The sequence below is a fragment of the Phaenicophaeus curvirostris genome, chromosome 2, assembly GCF_032191515.1.
Source record: "Phaenicophaeus curvirostris isolate KB17595 chromosome 2, BPBGC_Pcur_1.0, whole genome shotgun sequence".
In the NCBI taxonomy this organism is placed as follows: domain Eukaryota; kingdom Metazoa; phylum Chordata; class Aves; order Cuculiformes; family Cuculidae; genus Phaenicophaeus; species Phaenicophaeus curvirostris.
In genome coordinates this window covers 35,197,697-35,213,419 of record NC_091393.1, presented here as the reverse complement: position 1 = coordinate 35,213,419, position 15,723 = coordinate 35,197,697, and the positions used below count along the sequence as shown (strand labels likewise).

General features: G+C 41.7%; 1 protein-coding gene across 1 annotated transcript in view; it reads left to right on the top strand.

The window, feature by feature from the left end:
• Positions 1-4,854, top strand: part of SEC63 (SEC63 homolog, protein translocation regulator) — a 56,894-nt gene extending 52,040 nt beyond the window's left edge. Inside the window, exons 19-21 of the mRNA XM_069851691.1 lie at positions 2,903-3,001; positions 3,803-3,907; positions 4,423-4,854. Coding sequence (XP_069707792.1) covers positions 2,903-3,001; positions 3,803-3,907; positions 4,423-4,566 — 348 coding nt within the window. The 3' untranslated portion in view covers positions 4,567-4,854. The remainder of the gene's footprint in view (positions 1-2,902; positions 3,002-3,802; positions 3,908-4,422) is intronic.
• The last annotated feature ends 10,869 nt before the right edge of the window (positions 4,855-15,723 follow it).

Sequence of the window (15,723 nt, the reverse complement as noted above, 5' to 3'; positions counted from 1 at the left end):
AGGGCTGAACTGAATGCTTAAACTTGAAAGATACAGACATGTTATCTCATGGTACTGCAGTTATAAATTTTCCAACCTCTCTTCGCTGTTACCCTGAAGGTTGAATGTAACTGTACTCAGTGCTGTAGCTGCAGTTGGAGTTTGTTCAGGTAGTTGAATTGCAGTGCCTGAAGAACAGAACCTGTACTTACTCCCTCGTTGTGTTTTTCATCCGTGATTTAGGCTATGACTTGTATTGTTGTTATGGCCGGTTCAGGAATGCGGAGTTAGGTGTGAAGTGTTATAGTTATACAAATTTCTGTTTCCAGAGCTTATGGGTATTTGAGTGTAGCTGAGCCCAATATGCTTGCTCTCAAGAAGCAGCCTTAACACTGTTCCATCTAAGTTTTGATGCAGTCAATTACTCTGCCAGAGATGCATCTTTAATCTATGCAGGTTCCTAAATAATTATCTTCTGCTCCTGCATCCATGGATCCAGAAAGTGCACAGATTGTAGTTCTGACATTTTTAGGTAGAAACTGGCCCTGGTGTTCGAATTTCATGAACATACTGGTTCCCTGGCAAGCCAAACCTTGCACCCATCTGTTAAAGGGCATTTTGCCCACTTGCCTGTTAGCTTGCCAGATTCTCACAGGCATAAACTTTAAATTCCACCCAATAAGAGAGGAAAATGGCACTTCTGCAGAGTTGTCCTTTCTATAAAAAAGCAGTGGTACTTTGGAGTTGGGAGCTTTACTTCCGAAGAGTTTACTCTGTAGATTCCTTTGAGCATTAAATCATTGTATATCACTTGTTGAGGTATTTCTTCCTGCCCCCCATCTGTTATTTCTAGCATTTTTTTAGTGAAAATCCAGTTGACATTTTTGATCTTTGTTCTAAAAGAACTTCTTGCCATTGGTAGTGATGGGAACATATCCAATGTAAGTCAGCACAGTGTTTGGTAATAACAAATAATGTATTGATACAAATGCAGGTCCTTTTTTATGGTCAGTCTGACATTTGGGCTATCTAAAAGGTGTAGAGTTTTTCCCTAAGGGTAAGGCTGTGCTGTTAATAGTAAAATTTGGAAACACTACGCTGGGAGGAAGTGTTGATCTGCTGGAGGGTAGGGAGGCTGTACTGAGGGAACTGAACAGTCTGGATTGATGGGCTGAGGCCAGTGGTATGAGGTTTAACGAGACCAAGTGCAGGGTCCTGCAAAAAACCCATGCAATGCTGCAGGCTCGGGAAAGGCTGGCTGGAAAGCTGCTCAGTGGAGAAAGACCTGGGGATGTTGGTCAACAACTGACTGAACGTGAGCCAACAGTGTGCCCAGGTGGCTAAGAAAGCCAGTAGCATTTTGGCTTGTATCAGAAATGGCGTGGCCAGCAGGACCAGGGAAGTGATTCTCCCCCTGTACTCTGTCCTGGTGAGGCCACGCCTTGAATACTGTCTTATGAGGAGCAGCTGAGTGCTCAGCTGTGCTGTGCACAGCTAAAGCTGTGGTGCTTTAGCCTGGAAAAGAGGAGGGTGAGGGGAGACCTTATTGCTCTCCACAGCTACCTAGAAGGAGGTTGCATAGAGGTGGCTATTGGTCTCTTCCTCCAAGTGGTAGGACAAGAGGGAGTGGCCATAAGCTGCGTCAGGGGAAGTTTAGATTGGACATTAGGAAAAATTTCTTCACAGAAGGGGTTATCAAGCACTGGAACCGGCTGCCCAGGGAGGTGCTTAAAAGGTGGGTAGATGAGGTGCTTGGGGACATGATTTAGTAGTAGACAGGTACAGTTAGAGCTGATGATCTCAAAGGTCTTTTCCAACCTAATGATTCTCTGATTCTATGATTAAGACTATTGCCTATCTATTAAAATACATAAATACAAAGAAGTCCCCTGACCTCAATTTTAAGAAAAGACTTCAGGAGGTGAAGGAACGGAAACTTGTTTTGCAGTACTAAACTTCTTTGCAATAGAAAGTTTTCAGCTTCTTTTAAAGAGGATTTTGCCTAAAAATGTGTGTGCGCCAGATGGTTAACCAAAAAGTACTGGTTAAATGAAGAGCAGTTGATGAGCTACAGTCTTTCCCATTTGAGAATGTTTGTCTGCTGCTGAACTGCACCATAATCTTAATCTGATTCCAGCTGAGCGATAAATTATTTTTTGCACAGTGTTGCTGTCCTTTGTGAAGGGCTGCACTCATTTAATTTCATTTAGTTTAGGAAATCTGCTCAAGTGCCTGCAGTGGCAAGACCTTTGAGACCGGTAGCTATTTGGAAAGCTCTGTGGTAGGCAGCAGTTGTTGGATGTCCTTCATTAATATCAACATTGCCTGCGGTTCATACTTCCTTGAAGTGAAATCTCAGTAGGTCCGAGTTTCAACTTTCAGCAGAATCCCACTTTCTGGAGGGGGACAGAAGTGGGACAAAAATTGCTTTCCTGGAGAAAGGCTGTTTACTGGGAACACAGTAACTCTAGTAACTTTAGCTGTGTTTTGGCATACCTTGCTTTATATGCTGACTTTTTTTATCCACACTGGCTTTCTGTTGAAGGAACTAAGGTGGTATTATGTTGCATGAAGTTGCTTATTAATCCACCCTGGCCACAATTTTTCAGAACGATTTTGTGTCTCACATGATAGCTTAGGCTGAGTATACAGAATGAATCTTTTGGAGACCAGCAGTTACTTGTGATAACCTGTTTGTTTTCAGCATGCAGTATATACTATATGTTATTCATATCCATCCAAGGGTTTAAAAATTAAAAAACAAAGCCAACAAAACAATGACAGATCCTCCCCCAGGACCCCCTCCAACCACCTCCTTTCTGCCTCTATTCTAAGGACCATTGAAATGTAATTACCTGGGACAGGATTTTATGACTTCAGTAATCCTGTTTTGTGTTTTGTTTTGTTTTGTTTTTTATGAAAGGAAAAACAAGAATGGTGGTGGCTATATATTGCAGATCGTAAGGAGCAGATGCTAATATGTATGCCATATCATGTTTGTACACTAAAAGATAAAGAAGAGGTAAAGTACTTGAATTTTCTTTTGGGGTATTATGAAACTTTACTGAAGTGTGTTATGTTATGCAAATATGTTTAGATGTTAATACTTTCATACTTATCTCGAGATGGAAAACAAATTTTACTCTCTTAATAAAAGTAGATAACAACCTTTTAACTGTGAAAATTGATGATGGATAAAGAAAAAATAATTGAAGACAACTTTCAAGTTTCTTTGCAGGATGTGTGGGGTTCCGCCTTATATCAAAAGCTATGAAAAAACAGTATTCATACACAATGATCATTCTTAAAGCTATTCAGATGTGAGAAATAATTTTCTTCTGTAGAGCTGAGGCTGTGACAAATTAATTAACATCAGTTCATATGAACACTTCTGAGACTGCGACCTTTGGCAGTATTCTTTGATGTATTTTGGTTTTTGAAACTACTTCATGTTAAATTTCAAGTAACAGTTAAAACAAATGGTCTGAGGATATAAGTCTAACATGTTTGAGTTTTTGAGATTTAGGAAGCATACAACAGGGTGAAATTGGGTATTTAATGTGGAGTTACTTTGATCTGATTCAGGAAAAATACAATTAAATTATTCAGCTTTCATGGAAGGTACTGTACTTGGGTATTCTGTCTCTTCTGTAGGTATATATTATGTAGAGATTTTCAAAGAAGTGTGACTTGTAAGAAAATAAAAGTCTTTAAGGAAATAAAATATTATTCTATAGTAGTATTTATTGCCCATTACAGTACTCAGTTACTAGTTTTAATGTGTCACTTGAAAGCACTTACAGCATGCATTCTGGTTTTGTAGGTAGAGCTGAAGTTCCCAGCACCAGGCAAACCTGGAAACTATCAGTATATGGTTTATTTAAGATCGGATTCTTATATGGGACTGGACCAGGTTAAACCACTGAAGGTAACGTTTAGTCGTGTTGTACTTTTGTGTTGTATTGAATGCTACCTTGTATGACCTAAAAAGTCCTGTTACCTTTAAGAATTAATGCTGTCTTAATTTTAAAGCAGTGGCAAGGACGGACTTAGACGCAGTTTCTGTGTGATGCCAATAATGACAATTTTGGGATGGATTACATGAGGCTACATTTTGTGATGCTTTCCTGTGCTTGTGTATTCTAACACACGTTTTCTCATAATTTGATCTCTGCAGTATGGTTGGTTTTGGCTTTATACCTTGAGGTCTGCCATGCCATTTCCCTGCCTTTAGTCCTAGATACGTGCAGCTAGTGAGAAAAATCTGGCATGTTTTTTGTCTGGAAGTAGTTGTTGGATTTGTTTTGGTTTTTAGGAGGGTTGTTTTTGTTTTGAGGCTTTTTTCAACTGTCAGTTTCATGTGGTGTGTCTTTTGTTTTCCCAAATTGGTGTGTACTGTCTGTAATACACTTTCCCCCTTTTTCTTTTTTTATCTAATTTTAGCTGGAAGTTCATGAAGCAAAACCAGTGCCAGAAAATCATCCACAATGGGATACAGCAATAGAAGGTGATGAGGACCAGGAAGACAGTGAGGGCTTTGAAGACAGTTTTGAGGAGGAAGAGGAAGAGGAGGATGATGATGATTAAACTATACTATTGATTGACTACAATATCTGCACACACTGCAAACTCTTGGTCTGATAGTGGAACTGTACAATAATCAAGAAATGCAGTACAGAAGCTTTGAGAAGGCTGAGTTTAATTATTCTTTACAGATTAAGAGTGCATTATATAACTTCTCAGTGGAGGTGAAACAAATCTGTTGCCATTGATACACCTTGGAATATGCTTATGGCTCATTATAGCCTTCAAGTGCAGGATGGTGCATTTGTTTCAATTGAAAAATAAAAGCTTTTTTATTATAAATGTCCAAAAGTGTGGGCTATGTATTGTCTGATCAGTTTAGGGTCCAATTTAAAAAAAAAGGTACTGTTAGCTAGGAGTAAACATTAAATAAATTTTTCTGCATTAGAAATTTCTTTTAGGAAAAGTTTTGGTATATTTGACATTACAAATCTCTGAAACAACATCTGCTCAACTTTCAATCTTGATTGGTTTTGTGGTATTCATTAAATATTTTGCTGTGATACTGCTCACTCACATCATCATAGCTTTAACAATCTGTTTTACTCATCTAGATCATTACAAATTGGCATCATACCCATTGCCACATTCCATACATTCTGGAGGGCTGCTTTTTTTAGGACTGTTGCCTTTTTATGCCCAAGATTATAATGGAAATCAAACTTTCTTGACTCTGCTGTAGGATACTTATTAATGGCTTAAAACATTTTTAAGCCTTTATTTCATCAGATCAGCAGAAGATCTGAGTCTTTTGATAAACAAGATATCTGGAAGCAATTTTGGGACCATGTTATGTAAATTGATGGCTTTTGTGTAATACCTTTATGAAGAGTTCATGCTGAAAGCTAAAGTATATTCTAGACAGTGAATATACATGATGCTGTCGGAGGCATTTTAAGGGTAAAATACAACATGCAAAGAGGGCATGTTTTGTATCAATTTTGAATTACCATCAATAAACTGGACAATTTGATGGCTGTTTGCATTTGTAACAGTGTGCATCTCTGAGTTTTTTTACCTCAGTCTCCTGCAGGGCTGTAAATAAGACAGTGATTCTATCTCTACTACTGATTTTTTTTTTTAAAAAAAAGAAGAACAAGTCAATTAGAGAATAAGGTCAGGGAGGAGAGAATCAGGGCTGTTAGTGTATTGCATGACTCAACGAAAACCGTGGATGGATTCTTCCTTTTCTTCCTCTCAAGAAGACAAATGGAAGTGGTTAATTAGAAGTTTTGTTTCTATATTTCAGAAATACATATGAGTTCTGCAAGTAGGAACTGACGTATTTCTGTTCCTATATACTGAACTATAAACATGCAATGCTATAAAACGTGACGTTATCGTGGAGGAAAAATTGTATCCTATGAAAACTGCCCGAAGCCAGAATAGTTGCACATTAATTTGTGACCTTGTTTCTTAGGAAGGGTTGTCACTTAAAATGCAAATTTACATTGTTATACTCTTTGTAATTCTGATAGTTGCAAATAAAATTTGAAAATGTGCTCAATGAGATGATGGCATCTTTCAAAGTATTTCTGAAGTGCATTGTTCAGGAAGAACCTGTAAAGCAGAAGCAGTGTCAGGTGTTCAAATTCAAAAACATGAAGGCTAGTTTGAGTTAAATGGCTTATACACTTGATGCCTATTAATTCCAGTTTGTTTGCAAAATACAGTAGAGAAAGAACAATTAAAAAACCCCACAGGTTGCATTCCGTAGGCTATCAAGCCAAATGCGGCACTGATGAGAGAAATGCTTGAGGAGGAGTCACCAAAATCATTATGAAGTAGAAAAAATTAATGCTAAACTTACATTGTGCTGCCAGAACAATTCATTGCAAACTTCTGGAGTTGTTCAAAGTTGTGAAGTGATTATTGTTAGATATAATTGGTAACAAGAGCATGGTAGGTCAGAGTGCTCTGACTACTGATCCCTAAATTTTACTACTAAAAGTCGAGTTATGTACTTGCAAGATGTGAATGCACTGGAGTGATATGAAAAAAAGAAGAAAGAATAATGTCCTTGGTCTGAAAGCTGAAGTGTTTTCTTCTTAAAGATGGAAGCTGACAAATGGGATTACACTGAAAGTCTGCAAGCAAAGGGAAATTCTATTGAGCTCACAAAGACTACATCTAATACTACTTTGAATGTGCATCTCCTGTATAGTCAAGGTAATTTAATTGAAGATGTGAGGAAAAGAATTGCAGCAGTATTGGAAACCTTCCTAATGTAAAGAATGCTAATACTTTCTCTTCTAAAACTGTCAGCTGTATTGTTGTGCACCATTTTACACCACTTTCAAGACATGCAAAAATGAGGCTGATGATTATTTAAGAGCTTCATCCAATTAAAAACCCCAGTTGTGGATACGCAACTCCTGCGAGTGTTGCTGCATTACTGAACTCTTACTTGATCTCTTGTGCGGTGTGACCATTAATAACCATTTTTTTGAAGAGCAGTTTGAATTATCATTCAAAGATTCAGTAATTCTATCTTGAACAGCTGTTACCAGGGTAGGTAAAACTTTACGGGCAGAGGCAACATTTTGTGTTCACTGTTGTATATGTATTGCTTTTTGATGGGGTTTAGGAATGAATTCAACTGAACTTACACTTTTCTGAAACTCTGGAATAGTAACTGAAGAGTAAAAACGTAGAAATAAAATCTAATTTGCTGCTATACCCCTGGAGCAGTAGTGGCCCTAGTATAATTTGGAAGCATCTAGTACCGTTTTCAGCGTGAACAGATTTATTTTTGCCCTTCTGCTGTCATACTCCTCTTGGTAACCTTTTGTTCTAGATCAGAGCAGGTGTGTGCACAGCTGGAGTGTCCACGCACGTGGAGATGCTGCAGCTACCTTCCAGAAGCCACTTGCAAGGGTTAAAAATTGGACTTGGCTATGGTAGGCAAGAAGGTGACGGAAAACAACTGGCCCTGCTCTTTCTGGCCCACCTTGTGTGTGGACATGGGGCGCAGTAACTTGAAATTCATAGGTGCCAGTACCGTGTATTGGATCTAGGGCAGAAAAACACTGCTTTTTGAAATGTGGAATAAATTTGAAGTTGGTGTGTGTAGGTAAAAGGAACAAGTTATAAAAGTTGGCAGGGGTTTGTTTGTGTAAAATGATTTGGAGCTCCCACCCTGCCAAAATGTTGGTAGAAGTTCGTTAATATTAAAGGAAACTTCACTTTTCCTTTGTCTGCTGCAGGACAACTAGAAGTTACGCTTCTGCGAGGCACTGGTAAATCTCTAAATTACGAATGTCTTGTGAGTTGGAAAGCCCTGAAGCGATAGAGAAGGCGCTTTTTTCACCGACGGGGTGTAGTTCCAGGCCAGGCTCCAGCAGGGGGAGGCAAGGGCATGGGATTCTTCAGGAAAGTCTGGGAGTCTTCCAGGGAATACCAAGCTTATTCCGAATTGTGGGTTTGGGTTTGTTTTCCTGGTTTCAGGGCAGGAAGTTGTAGTTGTAACTTTCTTCTGTTTCTGTTACATATGCATTCTTCCTGTTTTTATATCTGTTTATCTGGAGGGGTGTGTGTTTCTTCCAAACTCCTCGATGAATCTTCATTTACACTGAAGGAAGCCCATTTTAAGATTGGAATTATTTAAATTATTTTCATTATTTTTAAAAAAAGCCTCAACTGGCAGAGAAAGAAAGGTAGAGCTTCCTTTTTGTAGCAGGAGTAAGGGTGTTAATGGGTCTGTTTTGAGCCTTGAACGTGCCTTTGCATTAGTTTTTGGAAGAGTGTTTGCATAAGGTGGGCATTGTAATGGTATCTCCAGTTCAGCTGTATTTTAGGCTCTGCAAAGATAGATGTGTTAGGCAGTTCTACTGTGAGGATGCTCATACCTCAAAGAATTGATCTATGGGGTACCTGGGCTGCCTTTATGGGCATCCACAGTGTGTGGTCATCAGAGTTTTACATTCCGTGCAGAGGCATGTTTAAAAATGTTCCTGGCAGTATTGTCTTTAAAATCTGAGCAAGGAGATGGCACTTTCTTTTCTCAGGGTTTGTCATAGACAAAGCCCGAGTGCTGGATTTGAGGTTGAACATGTGCTTAAACTCATTCCTATCCTGTAAGGTAGGGAAGTGCTTTGTTGGCTGTGCGGCGCTGGGGCCTTAGCAAGCAGGGGAACAAATCGAAGAGAACTTCAGGTGACTTGTGTGCAGTGCTGAACTCCAGACAGGATACCAAATTTGTACACACTGTATATCTGGGTGATGTTCATGGCTTGCACTTCATTTCTTTCCTGTCAATGTTTTGTTTTACAAGGCAATTTGAGCCCACACAGACACTATTTAGTTGTTAGAAATAATTTCCTGCCAAAATTGCTTATCATTCAGTTTAACCGAACTGTTACTGGCAGTGAAGCCTATTAATAAATCTAATTAGCACAATAGATTGCAAAGCTAATGATAATATTTATAAGCCAAGTTGCATGCACTTTAACCTAGAATTTAGTTTCAAATGTGTGCTGACTCAGGAAGCGTTTTCAACCTTTTGCTGTGTGTAAACCTTCCACGTATGGCCATGCCATGGTGTGGCTGTGCTGGCTCTAAGAATTAAACAGGGAAGAGGTTATAGTTGCATTGCATGTGTGGAATTAGTTGCCACAAAGGAAACTACACAGACCACCTTGAGCAATTCTTTAATTTTCTTTACTTTAAAATAAGGTGTGAGTGCTTTCCTTTTTATGCAAGCAACATAGCTAGATTCTTCATGGCATAAAGCTGGAGGCATTCTGGGGAGAAACCCTAGAAAAGGTAGGCGTCTTGCAGGTATCTCCTCTAATGCAACTGGGGCATTCCTGGTCTCACATTGCCCAGTGAGGATTGCCCAGGCCTTGCTTTTGGCTTTGCAAGGGCCATGGCTATTAGATGCTCCAAAAGCCAGGCTGGTATGATGCCGCTCTTAACTTAAGGTGGCTGAAAATGAAATTCTGCAATGCTGCCCTTGCTACAAAAGGTTGTCCTGGCTTTTAGACATGGTTTTCCATCACTGGAGTTGTTTATTTGTATGCCACAGACACAGTGTCTTTTGTAGCCTCTATACCCTGTGATATTACATCCCATTAACCCGCTGCTCTCTCCAGTGGATACACACCTCAAGCATGGGCAAGGATCAGAGTGAGGCCATACTTGCCAATATGCCAGGCTGATGTTTCCTACAGCTGGGAAACAAGATAGAAGTGGCAGCAGGGACTTTGCCTTCCTACGTCTAAGCATCCATGCTGAGATGCCTGGATTTATTTGCATGCCATTCTCCCATTGAGGAGATGCTTCTGGAGCGGAAGGCATGGAAGGCCAGTGGCATATTGTTTATTGGGCATTTTATTTTCTTCTTCCCAGCACACAACCCTTTCTCCATGCCCAGATCATAGCTATGGAATACATGCTTTCTAATATATGCATGTGCAGTGAATTAAACTCAAATTGAATGACCAATTTCCTTACCGCTGAAGCTCCATTAATTATTATGTGTAAATCACATTAGCTGAAATTAGGTTATAATGCTGCAAAACAGACACTGTCCATGACAGGGTGGTGAGATTTGGAGGCCTAGGTGACAATCACTTCTGTCTTTTGAAATGAACAAATGAAATGTAATAGTTCTTACTTCATTTTGCTTGCATTGGACATTTGATCCATTCAAGCCATCCTGCTGTGCAGGTCCCTCCAAATCAATTCAGATGCAAGAGAGCCTGTTGCTGTCTTGGTTCTGTGTGCAGCTCATGAGTGGCAGCTTTCCATTATGAGACAATCTGAGCAACCTCATTTATATCGTTACCTTCTCTTAGATGCTACATGGCAGAAGGCACTGCTGCCTACAGGTATACTTTCTTGAGCTATGAGGATTTACTCTTTGCAGTTAACTTCCTCACATAAGGTTTTATCTTGGTAGTATCTTTTTATGATTCCCTCCTGATGTAAGTTTGTTAGGTGTATTTGGTTCTTTATTTTTTCCCCTCTCCTTCATTGCAATTGGAGCTGAATAGTTCATTTAGATGATGAAAAGCTGGCCCATTATATTTTATATTCAAATTTACATTTAATATATAGTATGTATGCTAAAAGTTACCAGGGATTTAAAATAAGGAGACTTCTATACACAGGCTGCCTATTTCATGGCGCAAACTGCTTTAAAACGTCTGGCCCATGTCTCAGCAAGCTTATAAGACTCAGAGGCTGTCAGGCAGGGGAGCTGGGGCTGGCTGACATAGTGGGGTTCAAGTGACTCGTGTCACCTGCTTGTCCTCCACCCTGTAACCCCCCAGAGATCCTTTGCCCTTGGGTCCCAGAGCAGGGGGTTGGGCTGTTTTGGGTGAGGAACCTCTCCTACCATTATAGTTTTTGCCTGGCGACTATAGAAGTTGGGACAATGGGCCCCAATCATTTAAAGGGCTGTTGCTTTTGGAAAGAGGATGTTGGTGGGGGATGGCTAAGTGCTGCTGCTCCTCATGTGGTGATGATGATGATGTGGTGACACCTGACGACGCTGTGGTGACACCAGAGCTGGCTTTGCTGGGCACACAGAAACAGGTAGCATGCTTCATTGAGCACTTTGGAAGCAATGAGACAAGCCAAGCACTAAAAGCAAGAGGGTATGGGTGGCAAGGCGAGGGAGAACATCTGCATTATAAGCTCAACAGAAACAGAAGGCTTATGAGAGAAATAGTTAGGATGAAAGCAACTTAGTCTGTTCAGTCCACTGCCTCCTTGCAGCGTAAACACTAACGCCAGCCCTGCTTGATATGTCTCTAATCTTTTTCCCCAAAAGGTTGTTGATAAAGATGCCTGAAGTGGTGCCCGTGAGATGTTCCTGGAGTGTCAACGTTGGGCAGCAGCGTAGGTCAGTGTCAGCTGCCTGACCAGCCCTGCCCACCTCAGTCTTCGTGCTCGCTGCAAAAAGCCAATTAAAACAACAAAAAAATAGTGTGATATTGTTCAAACCCTGGTGTCTCTTAAACGACACATGGCCCTCTCGGTCAAATGTGAGCCTGGGAGGCTTGCAGGAATGACAGCAATTAATCACCACACTGCTTTGAATCTTTATGTAAGTGCTCAGTGTTAAATATTACAACAGCACCTATGTGCAGGCTGACACCAGCCTTTGTTATCCAGGTCTCTGTAGATACGAGCTTGTAGGCTGGGCAATAATAAAATAATTCAGCTTGTTAGACACAGGCAAGGTTTTTCGGTATGTACATCATGTCACCCTCAAAAATGATGGAAGTGTCAAAATAGCAGAGGAAGGAAAATATAAGGAAAAGCCTAAAATCAAGCCTTTTATTTAAAAAATTTCACCACTAAAATTAGATTAGTTTTAGTATAACTATGGTGTGATTTCTGAATTTTAACATGTGAGCAATTAAGCAGCTTGCTCAGAAAACAACGGGGAAGTATGTTTTGGTTCTGGATTATTCTTTTCTTTCTTTTCTGTTGGCAGCTATTCCACAGCCAAAATTTGTCCCATTTGCGTAGAGCAGAGACCACTTGTAAAGTTTAAACCTCCCTTGCTAGGTCAGCTTATTGCTCGCCGGTGACAGGATCTGACAAATCATTGCAGAGTTGGATGTGGATGAAAGACTAGAGAGCCTGTATTCTGATATTCAGATTCTGTATTTCATTTGACTTTGGGGCGCTTTGTAAATAAAATATACTGAAGTATACCAGTAAAATAAAATCCAGATACAGGTCATCCTTGGAAGTTAACGAATGAAGAGACTTTGATAACATTTCTGATCTCTTCTTTTTTTTAAGTGTTGTATGACCAAGAGATGTAGCCACTGTCTCCTGGTTAGCAAGGCAAATGTGTGTGTAGGAGCCACAGCTGCCAGGGTGGCTGCCCAGTGGCATTTCACTCGGGCAGCAGGACGGCACTGCCCCAGGGCTCTACTTAAAGGTACCACTCCCTTCAGCAGCGTGCTGGGTGCTCCCGGTGTCTCTCCCAGCTGTCACTGAACTCCGAGGTGTTTGTGGAGAGGTGCCTGTGCATTGGCTCCAGCTTGGGGATATGCATGGTGTGCCCCGGCCAGGGAAACCATCCTGTGCAACCAGCGTTGGATGTGGCATTTTGACATACTGACAGAGGAGGGAGACCTGTCCCATGTGCCCATCTGTCCGGTTTTTGAGAAGAGGAGTGCTCATCACTGAAGTACCTTCTTCTACCCAGCCCCCCTCTCTCCTCCCAGTGAAGAGCATAGAATCATAGAATCACCAGGTTGGAAGAGACCCACTGGATCATTGAGTCCAACCATTCCCGTCCATCACTAAACCATGTCCCTCAGCACCTCATCCACCTCATTCCCTCTAGTCCTGTCCCCTGTCACTTGGGAGAAGAGACCCGCTCCCTCCTCTCCACAACCTCCTTTCAGGTAGTTGTAGAGAGCAATGAGGTCTCCCCTCAGCCTCCTCTTCTCCAGGCTAAACAACCCCAGCTCTCTCAGCCGTTCCTCATAAGGCCTGTTCTCCACCCTCCTTACCAGCTTCATTGCTCTTCTCTGGACTCGCTCCAGAGCCTCAACATCCTTCTTGTGGTGAGGGGCCCAGAACTGAACACAGGATTCAAGGAGCGGTCTCACCAGTGCCGAGTACAGAGGGAGAATAACCTCCCTGGACCTGCTGGTCACACCATTTCTGATACAAGCCAAGATGCCATTGGCCTTCTTGGCCACCTGGGCACACTGCTGGCTCATGTTCAGTCGTTGTCAACCAACACCCCCAAGGTCATTCTCCTCCGGGCAGCTCTCCAGCCAGACTTCTCCTAGTCTGTAGCTGCAGAGGGTTGTTGTGCCCCAAGTGCAGGACCCAGCATTTGGCCTTGTTACACCTCATACCATTTGAGCAGTGGCATTTGAGCCCTTGGATCACAATTACTATTCAATGGGCTCTAAACAGTCCCAAGGTTTGGCTGCCAAGGAGACTCTGCCCTTCCTCTTGTACAAGCAGATGCTGTGTGGGGAAGTTTCTCAACTGAGTTTGTATGCAAACAACATACAGCTCCTGACTGCTGATGGCTATCCAACTCCCGACTAATTAAAATCTATAAACTATGCTGGCATATGTAATTTAAAAAATAGCTATGTTATAGTATGACTGTGCATGTGTATTGACTAAAAATAGCCCTTGCCAAAAGAAGAAAAGAGATAATTACAGTGAATTTGGATAGCAAGTGATTTTTTTTCCATTGAATTAAGGAAAGGGAGTGTGCAAACATAGCTTATATAGAGACGTATATCTTTGCTGTTCTTTTAGCCATGGAGAAAAATCAAATCTGCTGGACTTGGCCAGTTATATAAAATTTCTTTATACAAAATTGCTATTAATGGCTTTCTCTCTGATGAGTTTTACTTGAGGGTGGCAGCTGAGCTCGCCCCAGCTAGTGAGATGCAGCGGTCCTCTGACACCAGTCAGGAGATGGCACCATCGCATCTCAGTTCCCTCTGTTTCTGATGTGTGAGCAAGCGTTCAGTCTCGGGGAGAGCAGTTTTCCATGGGTGCGAGCGGTGGCTGCAAGGGAGGAGCTGTAGTGGAAGCATTGTTTTCTTCCTACTGTAGTTATTAACAAATTTTTGGGACTGAAACTCGATTGTGAATGGCTTTTTTGGCTTTCACCTTCCCCCACCCCGCCTTGGGTGTCTGTGGCACACATCACCACCCTGCCTAGCATCTTCAGCACTGTTTCCTCCAGGATTTATGTGCTCACATACCACCAGGAGCACACAATTTTTCATGGTGGGAATAACTTCTGCTTTCTCGGTGCCAGAACAGATTTCCAAGCCTAAGGGATGAGAGGGTAAAGCCAGAGAAGGTACGATCCTGCTGTGATCTGATGGGGAAGGGTCCACACACATTCACAGCATGTAATGCAGTAGCTGCTAGATTGAAGGGTTGCAGTGGGGAGGGAGAAGAACCCCATTTGATATCCACCTCTGCCAAAAATTGCTTCTCCATTGCTTCTCTTTGAATCACATCCACGTGCAATCCCAGCAGCTCAGGCTTTGTCTGTAAGGCAGGACCAGGCATGCACGGAAGCAGAGTGGAAGCTGAATGGGAGCCAGTGAATGAAGTTCAGTGGTACCTCGCACAGGAACAGGGTTTTGTGGCTGTGGTCTCCTGCTGCCAAGCAGGGAGCTGCAGGCTGCTGCTGGGCTGTGGGTGCTGGGTTGGTTAAATGCCTGTGAAGACCCTAGGCTGGAAATGACTGTAAAACCAGCAGAGTAATCCAAGGAATGACCCCCCTCATCTGGAGAACTTTTTAAATTACTGCACAGACCCAGTTATCTCTACTGCAGGAAGGTAGGCTATTTCAGCCAAGTTTTTTGAGAAAGAAGCTCTAAACAGCAAATGTTTAGATCGCTTTTTCTGTTATGATCTCATTGAGCTGTTAATTGATTTTATTATTGTACTACGCTATTATATTTGTTAAAATAGATTCCTTTCTTTTGTCAGATGATAACACTTCCCAGCTTATTATGCCTCGCAGTATAAAGCCAAAACTTAGAGCAAAGATGCTAGTGAATCAACTTCAGATAATTTCCCAGAATCAGCAAAATCTCCATTTAGGAGAGGTACCCTTCTAGGAAAGGTACCCTAAATGCTGTTTAAACCATTTTGCTTTCCAAGATGGTAAATGGACAATTGATCTTTTCCCGGTAGAGGCAGTGTGTAAAGCAAGATATGAGTTGCTTTAAAAGATGCACCCAAAATGCATCCAAGCTCACTGCTCCATCCTGCGAGCATTGCTGCAAGGACAAGTGCCTTTTGTGCGATGCCCTGTGCTCTGGGCATGGGAGGGAAGTGGACTGCATCTGCTCCATGGTCGTCTCTGGGTCTGCCCTGGCCTGCCAGAGGGGAGGAAGGTGCTGATTATGCCTGGTGGCAGCTGCAATATCTGCAGCTGGGGCAGGAGAAAAAGCTGTCATGAAACCCCTCTGTCTGTGTATTACTGCAGTTCTTAGAAGAAAAAGGTAATTTTTTGGTGCTTCACAAATAACAGTCCTGGTGCAAACTCAGCAAAGAGTTTCTAAATTAGTTTTTCAATTCCTTACCCTTGTCAGGTACTTCTCATGTAATTGGCAGCAGAAAGTCATGCAAAAACTAATCCTGACTGTTCCTTCATTTTTCTGTTGAATGAGATGTGGTAATTGCCATCCATCT